Source organism: Corvus hawaiiensis, chromosome 6 (assembly GCF_020740725.1).
Source record: "Corvus hawaiiensis isolate bCorHaw1 chromosome 6, bCorHaw1.pri.cur, whole genome shotgun sequence".
Classification (NCBI taxonomy): Eukaryota; Metazoa; Chordata; class Aves; order Passeriformes; family Corvidae; genus Corvus; species Corvus hawaiiensis.
This window is the reverse complement of record NC_063218.1, coordinates 62722547-62743975: the sequence shown is the minus strand read 5'-3', so window position 1 is coordinate 62743975 and position 21429 is coordinate 62722547. Positions and strand designations below refer to the sequence as shown.

Below are 21429 nucleotides of genomic sequence, written 5' to 3'. Positions count from 1 at the left end.
TTTCTTCTATTTTTAAAGTACTTTTATATTGGTGCCATTTTTTTTTCACTCATGAAAATAGTTCAAGCGATGCTTCAAACATTTTAAAAGAAGGAAGAGCAACTGTGGATAAAAATCAGTTTTGTGACACTTCCTTGAAAATTAAAATGAGATTTTTGTGTCTACAGTGTTTCCTTTCAAATCAGGTTTCCAGTGGAATACCTTCCCAGCTGAGGCAGCACTGACACCTGACTGGGAGGAGAGTGGTTTGTACCTCTGGTCTCTGTAAAGCTGCTTCTGCTGTGTTAGCTCTCCTCAAAGGCACACCAAGCCTCCAAGTCTGTGGCAGCAAGGATAGCTGTTGGAAAGTAGCTCCAATTACATCATTAGCTGAGGGGGAAAAAATAATCTCTGAAAAAGTCTGATAAAGTGTGATAGTGAACCTTGTGCTGTCAAGGGCTGTGGTTAAAGCTCTTAGAAGAACCACTGTTCCTGAGGCTAATTATAGTAACATGACTGGGCATGCATACACATTTTCCATGTTTTTTTTGGCATCACCTGATGGGAAGCTGTAGGAGAAAGAAGAAAGGCACAGCAGAAATATTCCCATAAGGATACTGGTGTAAGAACAGCAGTGCATGCCATGATGTCTGTGCTGGCTGGAGGAACAGCTGGGTGAGGTACCAGGGCATGTCTCTGTTCTTCCTGTCAGGGCTTGCTCAATCCCTCTGGAGATGAGTGGCCATCCCTGTGGATGCTGCCTGCTCAGCAGGGTTACCATGAGAAAGTGACCTCCACAGGGGGTGTGGCATTTGTAGTTTTCTACTCATCTAAATTATAATGGTGGATAAAGTTCCATCCTTTCAATGTGCAAACAGAACTCGGCCTCCCATTTGTCATCAGAAAAAAATAGATCCAAAGTCTCCACTTCCTATAATTTCATTGGGTGTCAGTGTCTAAATCCCCTTGAAATTCCCTGGACATTGTTGTCTTAATCTGGTTAACTTTTCATACCTGCTCATCACATGGTACTTGTTATATTCTGGTGATCTGGCGGGAAGTGGAGCAGACTCATCCTAAATGTGTGACACAGAAACTGTTAGGTGCTGTTAGGCTGGAGGAGTGTTCTTGGGCTTGCTCAATTGCTACTCAGCAGCTTGTATCATTCTTCAGAATGCAGCTTCTATATGGAGCAGAATTTATACACGAGATGCGCAGCCAAGGATTCATGCCTCCCGTTATTTGGAGCTTATATAACTACTTTGTAGGCTGGACTTGGAGCAAGGAAGCCTTTGAAGTGTTGGTGTGTTCTGCACAGGCATGAAAACGTTGTGAGCCATCTTCTTTTGGGCTATTAGTCATACTGTACAAATCTGAGTGTCACATCACTGCCACAGAGTGTCTTACTCTAATCAAAGTGCTATTGATAAGGATATAATCCAAAAATGTGTTTTGATCCATTGATCTAAATGGGTAGTGGATGCAGCACGGGCCTGATGAAATGTGGAGGAGTAAAAGGCAGTGCTAATGCCTGACTGTGCTGCAGGTGAAAAAATGTAGTTAATTAATTAATTGGAATTAATTCTGGTGTTTCCTTGCTAAACACAAGGTTTTCCCTTCCACGTGCTCATGCATTTGACAGTCTAGAGCTCAGCTCTTATCTGAATGGACTGCAGAGTTGTGTATTGTGTGGCTGGCAGGATTATCTCAGTGCCACATGTGCTATGGGATGGCTTTGAAGAGGATAAACAGAATGGGGAATATTGGTTTTTGTGACCACTGGTAGTAGAAATGCTGAATGGGGAGTGGTGGGCAGGGTGTGCCTTGCATCTCTCTCCATTTTAGTCCCAGCTAAGCTGCTTGGTCGAGACTCAGAGTATAAGAATACAGATTCCTTGATTCCTTACCTAACGAACAAGCAATAATAATATAAAACTCAAACATCGCTGTCTACATGGAAATGCAAAGCATCAAGGCCATATTTGAAATTCTTTTCCCAGCTGAAGTCTGCGGGAGATGCCAATGCAGGCAGGACTTCACTCTGGTATCTAATCATAGCTCTGCTGTGACCTGTCCTGTGACCACCATGACTCATCTGACCGTCCTGAGCCGTACTCACCCCACCAGCACCGTGGGGGTAACAAGACATGTCTTCCTTTATATAATAGCAATAAAATGCTGCTGTAGTTTTTCTCTGTAACTAACACTCAGGGTGAGGTTTTATTTTGATGTGTCTGCAGTGCAAAGCACAATTCCTGCCACTGCATCTCAAACAGCCTGGAGGTGTTTCTGTCAAAATCCAGCCCCTTGTGGAACACATTTCTCCCTCAGCAGGAGAGATTCACAACAGGGGGAACGTTTGTGTTTGAAGATTGAGCTCATCTGATGGAGATGTGATCTTGTTACATGTTTATAATCCTATTTCTGATATTCCAATGCATTCAGCTGGACTGTGGCTACAGGTAAATTTTATTAGTCAGCTTCCACCATGATCTCATAATAACCTGCATTTTTCCCTTATTTCTGCAGTCAAGAAAGACAGAGAGGTCAAGGGATGGGAATTCCAACACTGGCACAAGAAAGTAAATACTGATTTTTCATTGACACTGGTCACACTAAGTTACACGCGGCCCTTTGAAACAAAAGGTTTTAACTGACTTGATGTGAAGCACGACGTGCATTGCTGAGAGCTGATAGTGTCCCATTCCCTTGCTTTCATCTCTGTTCTTCCACATTATCTGTTATTTTCTAGCACAGTGACGCCACATTTCCTTTGAAACACCCTTGGTGCACACTTTTGCAGAAATTTAGAATTGCATCTCCAAAAAATATGGTATCCTGACACCAGATCAAGGAACTTCATTCTCACTTAGAAACCAGCCACACCCCACGTTCACATGCTTGTACATTCACCCCCAGAATTCAGTCTGATCCATGTGGCTGTGGAAAGCTGCACCCTGCTGTACAAATGACCCATTCCTTTTTCCAGGCCTAATCCTGGGCTATCAGCTTTCACTATTCCTTCCACAAGATCCTTCTCTAAATCCTTTTCCCTGCACTAAGTCCTTTAAGTGACAGGCAAAACTATTATAGACTTTGAAATAGCACTATGATGATTGAGATAAGACACAGAATTATTTTATCTACAAACAAGGCTTTATTCTCAGAAATAGTTTTACCTTTAGGTAGAAAACTTTCCATAGTAAAAACATTTATGTATTTATATATTTATTTATTTGAATTATTGGGGTTTTTTTTCTGAAGACTTGACCAATCAAGTTCTCTTGTAATTCTTGAATGATGGATGTGGGAATAATTCTTTCATCCTGCATTCTTATCCAGTCATTTTCTGTCAAGTCTGCATAGAGGTTTTCTTCTTATTTGATATGAAACTGACTGGTTGCTGACATTAAATATTTTGAAGATTTGGGGGGTTTTATTTTGGCTTTTTACTTCTAGGATACTATTATGAAAGCACATAAGTTTCTATGCATTGTGTGTGTGCTTTCTAAAGACTGACTGTTTGCAGAAAAATAATTCTGTAGCTTTGTAACAAAATCTTTAAACGTTCTGAAACTTCTGTTATCCAGTCTTGCCTAGTCCAAATGTGTGTCTCTTGCAACACCAGTAGCTGCTTGCCTGGCTGAGCCAGAAGAATCTCTCTTTCTGCTGGCTACTCCAAACCTAAAACACTGCTCTGTAGGACTCATATTTCTGTACTATACCTACATGGTTTTCTTTGTCAGGCAACAAGCTGCTTCTGTCATCTGTTAGGAATAAAAAAATAGCCAAACCCTTTTTGGCAGAACCCATGAGACTCTACTTACCGAGTGGCTTGAAGTTTCTCCCTCTTTTCTTAGGTCTCAAAGGGTTTGAACGGGAGGGGTTCCTGCTCTCTTTAAATGCAGTGACCACCTCTGTCAGCCCTATAAGCTGGGAGGGGAGGGGAGTGAGAGTTTCAGGGATCTGAGCAATGCCTTTGCTATCACCAAGCTGAAAATAACCTCTGACAAAAGCCTGGCATTTTGTTCCCTTATGTCCACTTGTGAGTAGGTGGACAACAATGCAGCCCCTCGGATTACACCTAAAGGACATTCCTGACTGCAGCCTAACAGATCAGAAATAAAGATTAAAGTTTTATATTTGCTCTACTGCATTGCTTAAATGTGAATCAGAAAATAACAGTCCCTGAAATGAGGATTTATTTATTAATGTTCACTTTGCCAAAAGCAATTTACCAAAATAATTGTTAAAAATAATAATAAAACCTGTTTGTATCAGGTTTTATTAACAGCAGTTAATAAACTGGAAAACAACTGTTTTAAACTAAATAGCATTTCATTCTACTGAGCCCCGTGGAAATGGATGAGGCTGCAGATGTGTTAGAGATGTGGGCAGTAAAGTATGAAGCATTTTTTTACAGGGTTTTATTTTAAGGGCTTTAAAGGTTTAGGAGCTAATTCTCACTTTCTGAACAGATGCCTGAACTTAGCAACTTTGTTCAGGATCTTGGTCTTGGTTGTGTAGGAAAGGGCCGATCCCAGGGGTTAAACACCAGAACTCTCAAGATGAAACTCTTGACTTGGGGACTTTCATGGAAGCATAAGGAAATTAGATGTCTCCAGACTGCAGGATTTAGGGGTCTGTTAGCTGAGGGTGCTAAGAAAACTCTTAGGAACCTATAAATGTGTTTACTGTTGAGTCTGGCAAGGTTTTTATAATGCAGAGGTTTTTATAAGGTTTTTATAATGCACATCCTTGGTGTAAAATTGGAGGACTGTTTTTTTCCTGAGCAGAGGAGCTGGACTCCATCTCTTTTTGGTTGTTCTCCCCAGATAGTTAATGGAACTGTTCTGTCAGATAAGGCCAAATGCAGAGGGGACAGTGCAGTGTATGTGGTATGAGGGTTCCTTGTAAGAGGGCAGCGAGAAGGGGTTGGGGCAGGCCTGAGCTCCCTGTTGGAGTACACTGGAAGCACTGACAAGCTTCTAAAATCTTTGTGTTTGCACCCTTGGTGACTTAGGTTAGGACCCCTGACGTGTGAGAGAGATGAACCTTCTCTAATCTTCACTCATGTTTTATAGATCGTGTACTTAGATGGATCTGCACCATAACCAACTGCAGGGAACTTTGCAGAAAAAGGTTTTGCCCCCAAATGTAATAATTTTCCCTTTGGTTTTGGCAGAGGATTTAAGGGGAAAATGCAGCTAAACAACCTTTACTTTTCCTGGTGTTGGCTGCTGCTTAATTTCTGTGCTACTGTGTGCCCTGGCAAGGATTGTTGAAAGGCTCTTTAGAGCTCCAGGGAACAGCTGGATCTACACAGGTTAGTTGGGATTACCTGTAATTCCGGGTCAGCTGTGGTTAGCAGGGCCTGGGATAGGAAGAAAAGACTCAAGATGTGCAACTGGAGTTGCACATGCATGAACTGGAGTGGGAATGTAGAGTTTTCTATAAATCAAAGGCAGGGATTAAAAAACCCTGCCTGAGAGCTGGAACACAGCGACTGAAAAGCAAAGCCAGCCTGGGGATCAGAGGGACTTTTCCAGGGCACATCAGGTACTTGGGGCATGTTCCATGGGAGGTGAGACAGGTGGGAAGAGCAGGGAGCTGGGCAGACAAATGCAGGGCTTCTAGGGGCATGAGACCCTTGGAGCAGAGAAAGCAGCAGTTTTCACCCTGAAAAACAAACATACAGGAAGAAAAGTGCTGGTGAAAAAGCAACTGCAGTGTGTCAGGAGCCAAGGGACACTGGACAGAGAGTCAAAAGATATGCTCAGCTTTCCAAAACAGAGCACCATGTGTGAGAAGACCATTTCACCAAGACTGATTTCTGTAGTTTCTAAGTCTGTCAGCTGTGGTGTTCAAAAATGAAAAGGGTGGTTTGTTTCCATTGAGTAATGCAAGTTTCTAAAACCTTTGCCTTTATATTTCCAGAATGAAATTGATAGCAGGCGTAAGGAACATCAGTTATCTCCTTGGAGAAGAAAAATCTATTCAGTGCTCTAGTGACAATTCTTCCCTCTTCCAGCTTTTATTCTTCTTTTCCTCTCATTTAGGAATATTTCAGTAGTGATCCTAGTCTGTCAGGTGTATTTTGTGTTAGAACTTTGCACAATTAAAGAGCAGACAAGTTTGTTCTACTGTGGCAGCTGTTTTAATTATGGGGTTTTTATGCAGTCTTGGGCTTTGCTACCATTTCTCCTATCTCAGTTTGGTCTACCAGGTACATTTCACCTGAGAAAGCAGATATGCTGTATTTTTATTTAATTTGTTAGCTATTACTTGTTAGACGAGTGTAAACTGCACCAGGAGTCTTCATCTTTCTTCCTTCAGTGTGTAAGAGACACTGCTGCACGTATTTAAATTCAAGTGCTTTGATTTAACCTGACTGAAATTTCTGTGACATTGGGACACACTTTCCTGAATGCTCCAGGGTGGTATCTTACTTCCTAAGAAGTTCTAACTTGTTTTTAGGAGCTGTAGTATCTACTGATAAGAGTCCAGAAGTCACATTGAGTTACTTAATTCACTTTTTCATGAAATACCATTTCCCCCCCTTCTTTCAGAACACAGCAACACCTGCCTGACAAAAAAGAATGAAGAATATACAATGTATTACTTAGGTAATCTAATCTGATCAAACAGAAGAAGTCAGTGTAGAGTTTTATGTAGATTTAATCTGAACAAATCGATTTAAAAATACAGTATAAATAATTCTTAACTTATATAAAAATTGATTAAGAAAATTTGGGGGTTTTTTTGTGCTTCTTATTAACTTTACAAAAGAGCATTATTAAACACAGGAGCAAAACATTTTAACTATGGCCTTTTTGTTAAGACATAAAATATGTACACACTCACAGTACTTTTTTTTTGGTGCAAAATATGTACTGACTGATAGACTGTACCTTTCTGTACAAAGACAATTTCATCTTACTTTGCATAGAAGAAATCAACACACACTCACAAAAAAACCCACTAGATACATAACTTTGTTGTTAAAATACTTCAGGTAAGCCTTTTGGAAAAATTATTAGGCATTAACTTTCTCCTTAAGAGTCACTTTTATTTTCTAAAGCATTAATTAAGGCTATTCCAGCATTGAGGTCTTGGCAATACATGTCCAAACCATTGTCCATCATACAATGCCAGACGTGTGCAGTGTGTTAGCAGTAATTTTGCCTGCTAACACAGTCAGCAATTCCCTATCTCAAAATTAGTCTTCTGAAACTTCAAGTTTTCGTTGAGGAATATATAGAGTTCCTTGAGAAATTCTCTGGGTACCATCTGAGTTTGCAGAGAGTGAGGGTTCTGTGTTTGGCCCTCCTGGTGTGCGGAAAAAGTTTTCTGTAACTGCCTGAGGCTCCTGAGGTTCCTTTGGAGCAGAAGGCTAAAGAGAAAAGAGAAAGTTACTTTCATTTATGGGGGAATAAAAAGTAAATTCTACTTCTAAGTTTCTGCAGGATGTTAGCAAACTTTTTTTTTCCCCCTGAAATTTAAAAACTTAACTTTTTACTGAGAAGGATATACCTGCATTCCTTGATTTATATATATATAAAAATACATAAAAATATGGTTTCTCTAATCCCCTTCTTTTTTAATACAAACAGGTATTAGGCAATAAGGTATTACATAAAAGATAAAGAAAAACTTCCAGTGGGGAAAAAAGTATTTAAAATCCTGTACAATCCTATCCTATTGAAAGAAAAGCTATTATTAAACACAAGAATTTGAGAGTAGATTAGGGAAGTAACAAGAAGTAACAAGAAGGAAAGATAAAGTAACAAATGGACAATTTGTTAATGAGCACAGTCTCAGATCTATGTAAAATCCTCCCTCTACAACAGTTGTCTCTTCACATCTTGTCATCTTCCAGCTGGCTCCACTTCCACCACAAATAAGTCACTTATCTTCCTTGCTAACCTCTCATTTCTACTGTACTTAGGCTGGCCTTCACTGCTAGCTCTTTTTGGGCAGTGCTGATTTCTAAAGATCAAAAAGAAATGTTTATTTATAAATTTTACCTGCTGTAAGGGAACTACTGCATTGTACTTCCCACTCAACCCACCATGGTCGAGTTGCAATATATTTCAACTCACCTTCCCTTCTTGCACATTTGTGCTTCCTGAGCTATGGCTGATATTTTCTGATTGGGAAGAGACTGGCACGTGCTGAAGAACAGGATTTGCAGGAACTTGCACACCAGCAGGTATTAGTCCTATGTGTTGCAGCATAAAGTTCAGAGCTGAAGAGCTTGGATTTGGGGCAGAACTGGTACTGCTCGAATTGAGGCAGGAGTTGCTCAGTACAGGTGCAGCAGCTATAGAATTTGGTGACAGCATTATGTTCAAGGGTGTTATATGAAAAGCAGGAATATTGACTGTTTTCAGTTCTGAGGCTGGCATTGGAATGACACCTGAAACAGAAACACCAAATGTTGACGGGGATTAGGACGAACTGGCCCCGGCCCCTTGAGCCAGCCCCGCCCCGTGCCCGTTGCCCTGGACACTGACCAGTGATGGGAGAGCTGTAGGCTGTGTGCTGCAGTGAGCACACGCCAGCCTTCTCTTTATTGGAACACTCTGCCTTGTTGCCATGGGTGCAGTGAGTCAGAGGAATAAGATAACCAGACGGAAAAAAAGTCTGAGAAAGAAAGAGACAGCACACCTTTAGCCCAAACATGTAATAAACAAACCCTAAATGTTTTCTCCAAAGCTGCAACCCCCCTTGCCTTATTCTTTATCCTCCATGTCTCCAGGATCCCATATCCCATGCCTGTACTACTTTCTGTCTGAAACGAGACACAACAGACTCAACGACATGCTCTTTCAAGTAAAACCACACAGAAGTCAGCTGGCTCCATTTCCAGCTGATATTCTTGGTGGGGAACTGGAAATCCACCTGGGATTAACACAGTGCAATTTGACTAGATGGAAAAGACATCCTGATACTGAATATTTTTTTTCCAGAAGAAACATCCTGGACCCAGTAATCATCACATCACATAATTCTTGGATTGTTTTTCATAAAACAAATATTGGAAGACAAAACTTTTGCATTTACACATTCTGTTTTTGTCATCACAACTGTTCTTTATCCAGGTTCTCCACAGCAATCAGTCTTAACTGCGGAATACTGAATTTTACTGATGAAGAGTTTTGTGTGATCCTGTTTCAAAGCATTTGACAGTCAGTATATGCAAACAAAGGACTGGGGAGGTAAGGGATCTCAACATTGCCCTCAGCTCCTTACTGTGACCTTCATTCCAATGGAAACCTGAAAGCCTCTTTATGTCCTCTTAGAAACAGAAATCCTACATTCCTACAAAATAAGGTTTTAAAAGCACACTAAAAAGAATCCAACCAAAGACAACCTGTGTAGGTGTAGTTTGTTAAAGTTTTGTTTCTTTTGCAAAGACTCCAAGTAGTGTTTTCCCGGGCAAGACAAATCTTACCTCAGGAGCAGGAATGGCAAATGTCACAGGTATGTCTTGTTTTGTTTTGATTTTATCTTCATCTTCTGGAATATTTTCTTTTGTACATTGGTCACAGCAACTTGCCATGTTTTGATCTACTGTTTTGGTTTCATTCTGTCTCTTTTCCTGGACATTGTCCATTTCGTGATTAGTTTGTGAGCTGTTGGAAGGTGGTTTCTCATTCTTAGTGGATTCTCCCTTTGAAAAAAGTACATACAGAAAGAAAGGCAGATGTGGTAAGGCTTAACATTGTCAGTTACAGCCCTTTCCTCATTCCCAAGTTTGTGCTATAAAAATTTCTGGTCACTGAGATAGCCAGGTCCATGCTATCACCTCTTGTTCCTTCCCAGCTAGGATGTTTGATAGCATGTGCTATCAAACACACCCATAGCATATGATGACTGTTTTGGCAAGCCAAATTTGCAGCAGATTTATAATTTACAGAGATGCTAAACAATCAGCAGCAGAGGAGTAGAAAGCAATCCAGCCCCAGTCTCTCCATATACATTATCTGAACCTTTTATTCTCTTCATGTGCTCTTCTATTACGCCTACAACAACTGGGTGGAAATATTTAGAGGGTATCAGGATTTTGGGACGTTCCCTGTCCAGTGAATTTTATATGTCCACTTTCCCTCCTACACCTCTAAAGCCAAGAATGGATGGCAGCAAGTTTATAGAATCCTAGAATTCAAAGGACCTTAAAGATCACCTCCTGCCAACCTCGCTTTCAACCTGACCTACTCCAGAATCATACATAAATAGGTATGTTTTGACATAGTGTTTTGGGAGTTGTTTTATTTTCACGACACCTGTACACTTTGTCTTTTTAGATACAAACCCCAGCCCCTCAAGCATCAGCAAGCACAGCAAATGAACAACATCTCTTCAAGCCTGATGTTATTTAAAACGCCCACACTCAGCGGCAGGCTCCTACATCACTTTGAAAATGAGAAGGTGGCAACATCACTGAGCTATAAAATGGCATTTTAAAACTAATTTAACTTACCGAAGAAGTATCAAGGCTTTCCTCATCACTTTTACACCTTTTAATTAAATTATTCTCTGGTGATGCTTGTGATCTTTTAAGGCACCGCCGAGATGAAGTTTCTGATTTCGTATCGGGTCTTTCTTCAGCTGCCAAGGACTTTGTTGGCTCCTCCACACCTCTCTGGGCGTCCCCTTCCTCAGAGGTTATTTTATTTAATACTTTGGAATTATTACTCTTAATTCCAGTTACGTTAGCACATGGCAGAGGCTGCAACATGAAGCCTGGGCTGTAGGTTGTCACAGTGTGGGCTTGGGAAGGGTGCAGATATATTGCATATGAAACCCCAGACTGAGGATGAGGTAGGATGACTGGTGACACCGAGCTGTGGCTCGAAGGGCACACCCCGAGGGGCTGGCTCAGAGCTGGCTGCTGAGAGGGTTCAGGCTTGGGGACAGCCTCAGGCGAGGACAGGGCACATTTCATTTGCATCTCTTCTGCTGTCCTTAAGCAAAAAAACAAACAAAAAAAGCCCAAATGTATTTTAATGTTAATTTTTAATGAATGCCCTGACAAATTACCTACTGTAATACAAAGAGTTAACATGAACTTGTACTTCTCAATCCGATAAAAAGAAAATAAATGAAAAAAAGGGATTAGTGGTTTTTGCAGGCTATTGCCCCACTCGAACTGAGCTTAACATTAACTTAAAGGCCAGTGACATCATAAAGCTTCTCACCTTTAAACTTGTGCAAACTTACTTGGATTGTCCTTCCAGCTGATGTTTAGTGATTGCTGGAAACTGAGCTACTGTATTGGGGAAAACTGGTAAACTTTGATAAGTACCTGGTTGGAGGAGAAAAACAAATCCAAACTGTTAGTACATCAAATTCAGAAGTTAAAATTCAAAGTTAATTGGAGGAGACTGCGTTATGTAATGTAACATACACATTTAATGAGACAACTTATCCTCAAACTCAGCCCAGATTTGATTTGATCAACTGGATGACAGCTTACATCAAACAAATTTTAAAGGCCCCAAAGAGAATCCCTAGCAAGAACATGAACATTGACAGATAATTTTCTGGCCATTTTTTGGAATACAGAACTGCTTAGATAGTATGTTCCAAAGCAGAGTTTCTACAACAAAGCAGGTTCAGAGAAGATCCAATATTCAGAGATTCAGTGATTCTACCCTAACAGAAGGTTTGTAGACAATTCTATATTTCTGACAGTTCTAAAGATTTATTTTTTGAAAGGAGGCACCACCACACATCTGCATGTCTTGTGAGAAGAAGGCAAGCCCAAATATTTAATGCAAGACTTTGTTTTCTTCTGACTTAAAAACAAAGGCAAAGAAGTTATAAAAGAAAAATTATAAAAAGATACATACTGGCACTTATTTTAACTGGGCTGGTTGGAGCAGACTGGATCTTCCTTCTGTCGTTTTCTATACTCTTAACTAATTTTATTAGAGATGAATGCCGAGTGAAGTTTTGCTTTCCTTTTGAAGGAAAAAGGGCTTTTGAGCACTGCTCTTCGGAAGGGATGGATTCTGAAATAGGTGGGGAACAGGTTGTAGAAGTTGCTTCAAGTTTCGTATCTGAAAAAGAGAAAAAAAAAGAAAATACATATCATATGCCGATTCGGTAATTAAAAGCAATTATTTGAGCCTGGCTTACAATTCTTGAAGTATCAGCAGCAGCAGCAAACATGGAAATTCAAGAATCTCAATATGTGAACATTCACTGTGTGCAATTAGATACTGGCTGCTGTGCTGTTAAGGACAGTGATGCGACTAGTAAAAGATTTTCTGCTTATTCTGTCTTTTGGTCAAAAAATTCTAGTAGAGAAAACAAAGAAACGACCAATATCATCAGCAGAACAAGAGGAAATGACATACACCTACCCTGAGTATTTGGCAAGACCTCAGGACCTGTCCACTTAAATGCTGGTTTTCTACCTCTCTCCTCCGTAACATGAACTTTTTTGATAAGCTTGAGGCTGCTGAGAACATTTGCTATGTCATAAAGTCTTCTAATTTTAGCTGAAATTTTTTTAAAAAAAAGGTATAGCAGTTACAATTAACAAGTTAGTATGTATCAGATAAAGAAATGTAACACCCTTTAAGCAGCTGAAAGGAAACAGCTTTAAAGAAAATTATAAGTACAATTTTGTGGAACTGGTATTTATACAATGAAATAACATTGTGATACAAAGTTTACATGTAAAATAGAGCAACATAGATACAGATCTAGAAGACACTGCAAAGTTTGTTAAGCTAAATATCGAAAAAAGAACGTTTTCAAAACAAGTCAATTTCTGTGCAATGATCAAACCTATACAAATCCTGTAGTAAAAATAAGTAGACTAAAAGGCAGGTACACACATGCAATGGCAAACGTGGGAACTGGAGGGAAGAGAGACACTAAAATCCAACAGGATAATCATTTTGCATGTCTTCCCTGTCTCTGGGTTGAGCTATTAGGGAAAAGTTTTAGGCAGAAGTCAATTTACAGGTGAGTTCTAGAGCAAAGTGAACGTGTTTAGGCCAAAACTGATGCTGAAAATACACAGTCTAGCAAGTCATGGAATTTGGGACTGTGCTTCATAACCAAGAACGTGGTAAAATATGGGATTGATACCTGAAATACAGGCAGATACATGGAATGCCCTGAAAATGCTTTTAGTGTGAGATGGGCTCTTCTTATGGAAGAACAAAAGCAAAACACCCCTACTGAGTAGCCATCCACCCTCTCTTGTGGTGCTGTGAGGCAGTGGAAAGGAAATAATGAACTGAAACCAGCAAGGATCAGTATTTGCATAGATACAATTCCACACACACACAAAAAAAATAGCAACAAAAACCCAAAGAAAAACCCAAACAAGCAAAGGAGTCTGAGAATCAAGGAACAGACTAATTTTCAATGAAACCTGCAACTATCCCTCAAAAGCAGCACATTTTAAATTATTATATGTGTACTGACCTAGACCTAGAAATACCATTTCATTTGAATGGAGAGGAAGGGGAGGAAGCGTGCAGGGAACTGAGAGAAGGGTAGAAGAATGAAGAAATAATTGGCAGTTAGAGCGCAGGGTTTCATTTCCTCTGACATGCAAGTTGGTCACAGGACTTTTACAGAATTTCTTTAGATTTCTACCATGTTAGTTATGTGGCCAGAACACAGATTTTGCATGATTCTGGGGCATCTTTGGTGAAATGATGCTGAAAACTTTGACAGGCTGCTTAAGGAAAGAGAAATTGTTACCAGTATGGAGCCTTGTGACATTACTTCAGGAGGGAGGATTTAATGGACTTCTCCTCTCAAGTGGGCATTATGTACACCATTTATGTACACAAATTATAAACCACAGAAGGTGTTTAGTGGGTTTTTGGAGGCTCAAATAAATATTTGCAGCAGGAAAAATAAGACAGTATTTTTCATTATATGAAGTAGTACTGGGATAATTCATTTAGCTTACACTTGCTGTTGTACTTACTTTTAAACTTGCTTTTATCTAAGTCTTCTAACTGATCTTCTCCAATCAAGATTTTAGCAGCAACTTCAAGGCTCACTATTTGAGGTGTTGATACAAGAAACAGCATCACAAATTTCTGACTCATCACACGTAAGGACTTGTATTTCCTGCCATTCACTGATGCTGCAGCAGACAGGAGAAAGGATTAAAGTATTCAGTGACACACCAGCTACAAACATAAAACACTGAAGAAATTTGTCAGTAATAATAATTGTAAGAACAACACAGAGACTAGGCAGGGCCAATGTTGACTCCAGAATCATGTTTCTACATGACAAGAAACAGATGACTGGGTGGATACCAACTCCAACTACAAAGAAGAAAAGGTGATGTATCCCACATACACATTTCCTATTGTCTGACAACTCGTACTCTTAAGGTGCTTAACCCGTAATTAAAATTTCTTCCATGAATCAAAGCTAAATTTATAAAACAAAATCAGTAATTTATGCTTCAGGTTTCTATAAGATTCAATAGTAACTTCTGGTTTCTATAATAATTCAGTGGTAATGGCAATTGGATTATACGTTGGTGTATTTGATAGTTTCGCCTGATGTAGAAACAAGTTACAAGAACTGAATGAACAAGATAAGTGAGAAAGTGCAGAGCACTTTTTCTCACCACAAACAGTTGTGGTGCCTTTGGGGCAGTACCATCTCAGAAAAAAAAAAAAAAGGCGGCAAATAAATGTTTTTTCCAAGTTCATGGAAATTGATCATTATAAGAACACATTATTCTTGGCATTATAGAGAATTATTACCAGCACGAAATTCCACTCCTGGGAGCTCGACAAAAGACATTTCTGACTGCTCACTTGAGCCAAGAGAACTTGCCATTTCTTCATTTCTTTCCCTGTCAGGATCGAATTCATGCTCATACTCTCTTTTCTTGATCATCTGGATTTGCTGTATGTATTTGTTCTCTTCTCCCACTTTTTTCAGGGCCTGCAGGGTCTGGGGGAGGTTGTGGCGTCCGTGCCAGACGTATCTGTTCCTGGCCAGGCGGCTCACCATGTGCAGGCTCTCCAGCACGTTCACAATGTCATAGATGCGCCTGCGCTCCACGTCTGCAGAGGAAAAGATGAACCTGACATCTCTGCTACATAAAATAAGTTCACCCATGCATTACCTGCAGCACAGATTCCCATCCTCCCTCTTCATATACTTCTAAACCATTTTTGCCAATTCCCTGTCACAAAAATTTCTGAAAATAGCCCCCACAGGTCTTGCCAGCAAGGAAAACAATTCATTTATAGAAGGACTTGATGTTTCAGAGTTATACTTGGCTTTCAACATTCCTCGAGAAATAAAACTTACTGTTGCCAGAAGAGCCATTACATGGGTTTCGATCCAGCTTTAGAAAAAACAGAGCATTTTTAATTATTCACTGCACTGATTTTAGACTATGTCCTTAAATAACCTTGAAAATTCATGATAGGAAACTGTTTTATAACTTCTTTTTATATGTTATTTTATTAGCACACTTGTCTCATTTGTCTAATAAACTCTTGGTTTTGACCAGACATTTTCTAAAAGAGATGTCCTTTTGTACAGAGTATAAAAAAATGTAAATCATACCGATTTAAAATTTTTATGACTATTATATACTATTAATAGTATATAAGCTGTAGAATACTGTAATTCCATAGCCTTTTGATTTAAAAAAGGTTCAGCTTGATGTTAGAAACACAGACTCTGCAGAAATCATTGGTGCAATATAAAAGTAGTGATATAAAATTAGAAAGTTAAGTTATCATCAAGAACAGAAACCAGTTTCTTGCTTTGATGTCATGATCGGACAGGAAGCTGTGGGCTCAGTTTGAGAAATGCTAGTTCCTGCTGCAGAAATCTAATCACTAATCTTAGTCCTCATCTCTGAGCCCAAAAAACTACAACTGGTTATTTGTGATATCAGCAATAATTTAGATGTTTAATATGGAACAACATTCAGAGTTTCTCAGTTCAGTTGACTGAGGAAATATCAGCATCTTAAAAGAACTGCTCTAGGCATGAGGAGTTTAAAACTGGGTTTAAATAAGTTTGAGAGAACAGAGTAAGCATCCAAAATTGTATGAAGCAAAAATGTAGTAATAAAAATGGCAGGTTATTGGCAAATTTGCATGAAGAAATATTTAATAGGATGAACACCAACTTACGTAGCTCTTCAGTGACTTCATCAAGGCAAATGTAACTTTTCTGTGAAGGGCTGGGGTAATCAGGATATCGAGCTAAGAATTTATGACACAGTAATCCGAGACTTTTCTCTTTGCGGCTTGGCTGAGACTTTTCGTTTTCATCCCCCAATATGTGCTCCTACATGGAAATAACGAAAAGAGAATGTGAGATTTTTGACAATATGTAAACACAGATATTTAACAGCTTTGTAGTGAGCACTGTCAAAGGGCCAGTGTTCTCCCTTTGTCCTCAGCAGCTCTGAAACAAAACCAGAACATTACCTGTTCCATGTAGCTAGTCAATATCCTTACTTACATTTGGTAAATGTTCCAAAACCAAAACTTTAAAAAAAAATCTGTTATGTCAATGTATAATTTTTTATACTGAATAAACAGCCTTCAGCTAACTTAAAAAAAAAAGAAATAAATACAGCCAACTTTACCACATACCTGCAAACAGTGTTTTGTCTGTAGGACCACACTTGAACTGTCTGACAGTTGCCTCCCCTGTTCTCTGTTCCTAATCTCAGGACTGGCTGCACTAATCAGCATTTTCAGGTTGGAAGTAGGTGTCCATGGATCTGCTGGAGGGGTTTCCTTAGGTTTTGGGGGTGTGGTTAGAGGCTGACAGTCAGGCTGTCTCTCTGTCAGTACCAACTGTGAGGTAGCTGCTTGTTTCAAAGGGGTTTTCAGTACGTTTTGGCATGGCTCAGAGTGCTCATTTTCCTACACACCAAGAAAAAGAACAACAGTGATATTAAAAACCACAACGACAGTGATATTAAAAACCAGGTGCACCATGATCCATTTATCAATAACAGTCAAAGGGAGATAAGAGATCCATTGCATTTTTTGGGTAGCTCTGAGTCAAGGGTTCCAGTCCTACTCTGAACCTATGAGCCCCTTCCCTGAAACCATTTCTGTGCCTGTAGCTTAAGGCTCAGGGCCCGTGGCATTTATTCCTCGGGTAATTTTCCTTTTCTTTCCTCTGAGGAAAGTACAATCAGAACATATGTTAATGCATAGTGGAGAGCTATAAATAATGGCTGAAACCTGTCATGACCCGGGAGCAGGTGTGATGCCCCTTATAAATTCTTGTTGGGCTAAAGAGACACCAGCCCACATGTCAGGGAACTCTTATCCTTTATCATATAATCGCCTTAACTCCGGCGACCAGCCCAGTATATAGTAGTCACAGAAGTGTTGGCTAACAAGCTCTTTTACAGTGAACTTTAACAAGCTCCCAACTCTCGCAACCAACTTCGGAGCGGAGTAAGGGGTGGAATGTGATCGCGGGGCTTGCCGAGATAGAACAAGAGAGGAGAGGCCAAAGACGGGAAAGTGAAGGAGAGGGATGCCCGGGCGGTCTGGATCGGGGGCCGACAGGAGCTCGGGACCGATCCAGTTCCTTGTAGTTTCCCTCTATTCCCCCTTTTACTTTTCGCGCCGTGTATCCGCGCATGCGCGGTCAGCCCCGCGGAGCCCTCCAAGAAATGGGTTTGGGGTCTGTGGTGGTCCTGGAGCCCCTTCCACCGAGGTGCCCGGGGCTCCAGGCAGGCTTACGAGCCTGGAATTGTGAGGGAAGCGGGCTCGGGCCAACGCCGCCCCACCTCCGCGGGACCCTCTTCCAATCGCAACTTCCCTGTCACAGCGCCACAGAATGCCTGAGACGAACACGCTTTAAACATCATTATACCTGCTCCTCCACACACCTTCTATTATGGAAAAAACAAAGAGGAAAGGGGAGGCAAGAAGAAGAAGTGTTCTTTACGGACTCGGTGGATAAAGGTCGTGAGGATGAAGTTTCAGGAACTTTTGTCAAGGACAGAAATTAGAGCGAAGGCAAAACGCGCTCGGTTTCTGCCATCCCGCGGTTTCTACGCGCGATCGTTCCCATCGAAGCGGTTTCACCCGCAGGGGGGCTGAGCGCGGCCAGCGGGGCTGTCACCGCCCCGCGGGAGGCGGCAGCCCCAGGGCTCGGCTGCTCTCGCCCACCGGAGGAATTACCTTGTCGCCGGCCCCCATCTCCCCGCCCGCCGGCCGCATTCTCCCGCCGCCTCAGGAGGCGACACCCGCCGCTCCCGCCGCGCCGCTCCACATCGCAGGTCCCGCCGGCTCTGCAGGGCGGGAGGAGGAAGGGAGGCACCGTGACGGGCCGGTTCCCGCTGCCCTCCGCGGCCGCCGGGCTCGTCCCGCCGCCTCCCGCCTCCAGCGCGGCCCGCGCGCGCCCACCGCCCAACGGCCCCGGCCCCGCCCCGCCGCGGCCCAGCACCGCCCATCGGCCCTGCCGGCGGCGCGTTTAAACACAGGGAAGACGCTGCCCCCGCGCCCGCCCGCTCTCTGGCGCTCCCGCCGCGCACCCCACGGTCCGAGAGCGCCGGCGGCCCCCGAGAGCGGCGATACCGCCGCTGTCGCCCGCCCGGCCCCGGCCGAAGCGCGGGGCCGCTCCCGGTGCCGATTTGAATTCAACGCGCGGAGCCGCCGCGGGCGGGTGGGGCGGGCGCGGCAGCCAATCAGCTCCCGGCGCTGCGCCCCGCGCGGCCAATGGGAGCGCGGCGCTGCGCGGCCTCTCCCTCCTCCTCCCGCTGCCGGGCGAGCGCCCGCGGGTCTCGGGCCGGGGCTTTGGCGGGTTCCCTCCCTCGCTCCCTCCCTGCCTCCCTCCCGCCCCAACGGCCGCGGGGTCGCGGGGCGGAGCGGGCGGGGGCGCCGGGCGGTTTAGCGGAGCCCATTTACCCGCCGCTGCCGCCGCCTCGTCCTGTCCCGTCCCGTCCGTCAGGGGCCGCTCCGCGCGCCCCTCGCGCCTTCCCCCGCCGGCCGCGCGCCCTGCGCGGGCCCCGCGCGCCCCTCACGGGGTCCCTCCCGCCGCTCCGACGCCCCTTCGCGGGGGAAGTTCCCCCTCGGAACTCACCGCGCCCTGTGCTCGAAACACCGCAAATCGTGCTCGAAACACACCGCACTTTGCATTTAAAACACACCGCACTTGGCATTTAAGACGCGCCGCACTCCGTGTCCGGGCCCCGGGACGGGAGCTCTAGGCTGAGCCCCAGAGCCGGGGCCGGACACCGGTGACTCCCCCGCTCCTCGCTCGGCAAAAAGAGGGGATAAAAGGTGATTGCTGAGCCAGTGGGGGGCTCGCAGCTGGGTGGGAGCGCTTCGATCGCCCCTGGCCGAGGGTTGTTAGTGTCCCCCAGATCAGGGTCCCAGCCGTCTGGTGCCGCTTATTGCAGAATCACAGAATCAACTATGTTGGAAAAGACCTCTGAGATCAGCGAGTCCAACCTATGACCAAACACCACCTTGTCAACCCGACTGCGGCAGTGAGTGCCGCATCCAGTCTTTCCTTAAACATCTTCAGGGACAGGAAGTGGCTCCACCATCTCTCTGAGCAGCCCATTCCAACGTCTGATCACCCTTCCTGTGAAGAAATTCCTCCTAATGTCCAACCAAAAAACCCTGGCCGCAGTTTATGACATCTTGCCCTGTCCCTTGTTCCCTGGGTGCAGAGCCCGACCCCCACCTGGCTGCACCCTCCTGTCAGGGAGTTGTAGGGAGTGATAAGGTCGCCCCTGAACTTATCACAGAGGTTACAATACTTTTGTTCTGCAGGCAGGAGTCTGAGATTTAAACCCACCTCTCCTCAGCTGGTTTTTATACGAGAGCCAGGATTACCAAACCTTTTAATGTAACTGTGTCATTTTTCTGAAAGAGAAGTCTGAAAGCTCGTAAACTCAAATGAAAAAAATTGACCCCAAAGTGACCTTCACTCCTTGGTGTCACCAGCCATGTAGCAGCCAACGGTTATTCTCTTGCAATACCTATGTGCCACACCTTAAAAAGTGGGATTTGGGTGGAGATTTGCTCTTTTTCCTTGTTTGTGTTTTGATACAATTACTGTGTATTGGTTTCTGCCTGTAAAGGGTGCACTAGAAGGTGTGATTGTTGTAACCCAGAGCTCGTGTGTGACTCACAACAAGTACAATTACAAATACTAAAAAAAAAAAAAGTGTGTTTTTTCTTTACCCCCACAACCCCAGGGATGGCCGCATGGAATGCACATGGAATTTGGGCTTATTAAATGAGGAGCACTCACGTGTTTCAAAAATCAAACCAGGGAAAAAAAATCAGGCTTTTACATTCAAGCTATCATTTGAATATTTATTTGATTTGTGTTGAGCTTTGAAAACTACCTTTATCACCTAATCAAGAAGCCATTATCTCTGTTCAAACAGCACACTCTTGTGACCTTTGTTCAGGGGACCTCTTTCCTGGTCTCCAAGTTAGCCTTACAAGCTGCCCATTATGACACTATCAGACATTTTAAAGTAAAGGTTAAAAGAATCTCCAAGCTTATTACAGCTATTAAAATAATTATTCCGTTAATAACTTTTGTTCCTCTGTTACCACGCTCCTTACCATGCTAGTGCCTTTGCCTTTCTGAGATTATAGAATTACGTGGAACAGTAAAGGGCATTCTCACTTGCAGCCATCAATTCAAACTGTTCGTATTTCCCTCTGCTCTTGCTTGACTTGCATAAGAAACTGCAATTATGTTCTCTGCCAGCTACCTCTTAAAGAAAAAAGAGCAAGGATTAAAAATTTTGTGTCCCTGACATGGCAAATGAAGGCACCAGCAGCAAGTTAATGATGGGTCCTTTAATGTATAACCTTGAAGCCTTTTGTGTGATGATCCTTGTGGGGGATGTTTGCTGTTTTCAAGTATCATGCTGAATCAAGACACCACCTGATGCCAGAAATCAGAGTTGGAGAGTGATAGGTGATTTTATCTATGCTGGTTCAGCTAAAGAGTTACTTGAAGCATCATCATGTGGATTAAAGAGAATGTGTGACATATCCTAGTGGTTTGGTCAAATCAAATCACTGATAAAGTGGTAAATTAGCAAAGAATTTGTGAAACGAAGTGCTTCCAGTGCCTGTATTCTAGTTAAGCATCCCTCCTCATCTGCCTATAGATATTTTCCTCTTCCAGAAACAGCTTTAGCAAAGCACTAAGGAAGCACTAATCTGGCTTGCTCTGCATGCACTGCTTGAGTTGTATTTCTTGTATGAACATGTGTTGTCAATAATGGATTTGTTTCAGTGTGATCACAAGGCAGCAGAGTTCAGCATCTTGTGCTCGTGTGCTTCCTGGATGTGGTGCCGCACTTCTGTCAAGAGGAGTCGTAATTAATGGCTCACATAAAGACAACACACATACTGAATTTTACTGGAGTCATTCATACATGGTAATTCCATGTATAAGACCACTTACAAA

At 42.7% G+C, this 21429-nt stretch overlaps 2 protein-coding genes across 4 annotated transcripts in view; one reads left to right on the top strand and one right to left on the bottom strand.

Annotated features, from left to right (window-relative positions):
- ZDHHC13 (zinc finger DHHC-type palmitoyltransferase 13) overlaps nucleotides 1-15504 on the top strand; it is a 51918-nt gene extending 36414 nt beyond the window's left edge. For 2 of the 3 annotated variants that reach the window (XR_007204148.1, XR_007204147.1), the window contains one exon: nucleotides 9084-15504. The gene's annotated coding sequence lies outside the window, so the exon portion shown is untranslated. The remainder of the gene's footprint in view (nucleotides 1-9083) is intronic. The other variant, XR_007204149.1, reaches the window with a different exon arrangement.
- Nucleotides 6640-18349, bottom strand: E2F8 (E2F transcription factor 8). Its single transcript, XM_048306459.1, has 13 exons — nucleotides 18165-18349; nucleotides 16608-16883; nucleotides 16140-16296; nucleotides 14745-15050; nucleotides 13946-14107; nucleotides 12354-12491; nucleotides 11838-12047; nucleotides 11206-11290; nucleotides 10466-10949; nucleotides 9437-9655; nucleotides 8496-8625; nucleotides 8082-8398; nucleotides 6640-7372 (listed from the first exon to the last, which is right to left on the bottom strand). The coding sequence occupies exons 1-13, from the start codon at nucleotides 18201-18203 to the stop codon at nucleotides 7199-7201; spliced, it is 2697 nt and encodes an 898-aa protein (XP_048162416.1). The 5' UTR covers nucleotides 18204-18349; the 3' UTR covers nucleotides 6640-7198.
- Nucleotides 18350-21429: the final 3080 nt, after the last annotated feature.

What these genes read in the sequence shown, in the direction of transcription:
- E2F8 (XM_048306459.1), bottom strand. Translation starts at nt 18,203, where the DNA reads ATGCGGCCGGCGGGCGGGGAGATGGGGGCCGGCGACAAG. An exon ending in AGATGGGGGCCGGCGACAAG is followed by an intron (nt 16,884 to 18,164) that starts GTAATTCCTCCG and finishes CTTGGTGTGTAG; the next exon opens with GAAAATGAGCACTCTGAGCC. An exon ending in AGACAAAACACTGTTTGCAG is followed by an intron (nt 16,297 to 16,607) that starts GTATGTGGTAAA and finishes ATTTCCATGTAG; the next exon opens with GAGCACATATTGGGGGATGA.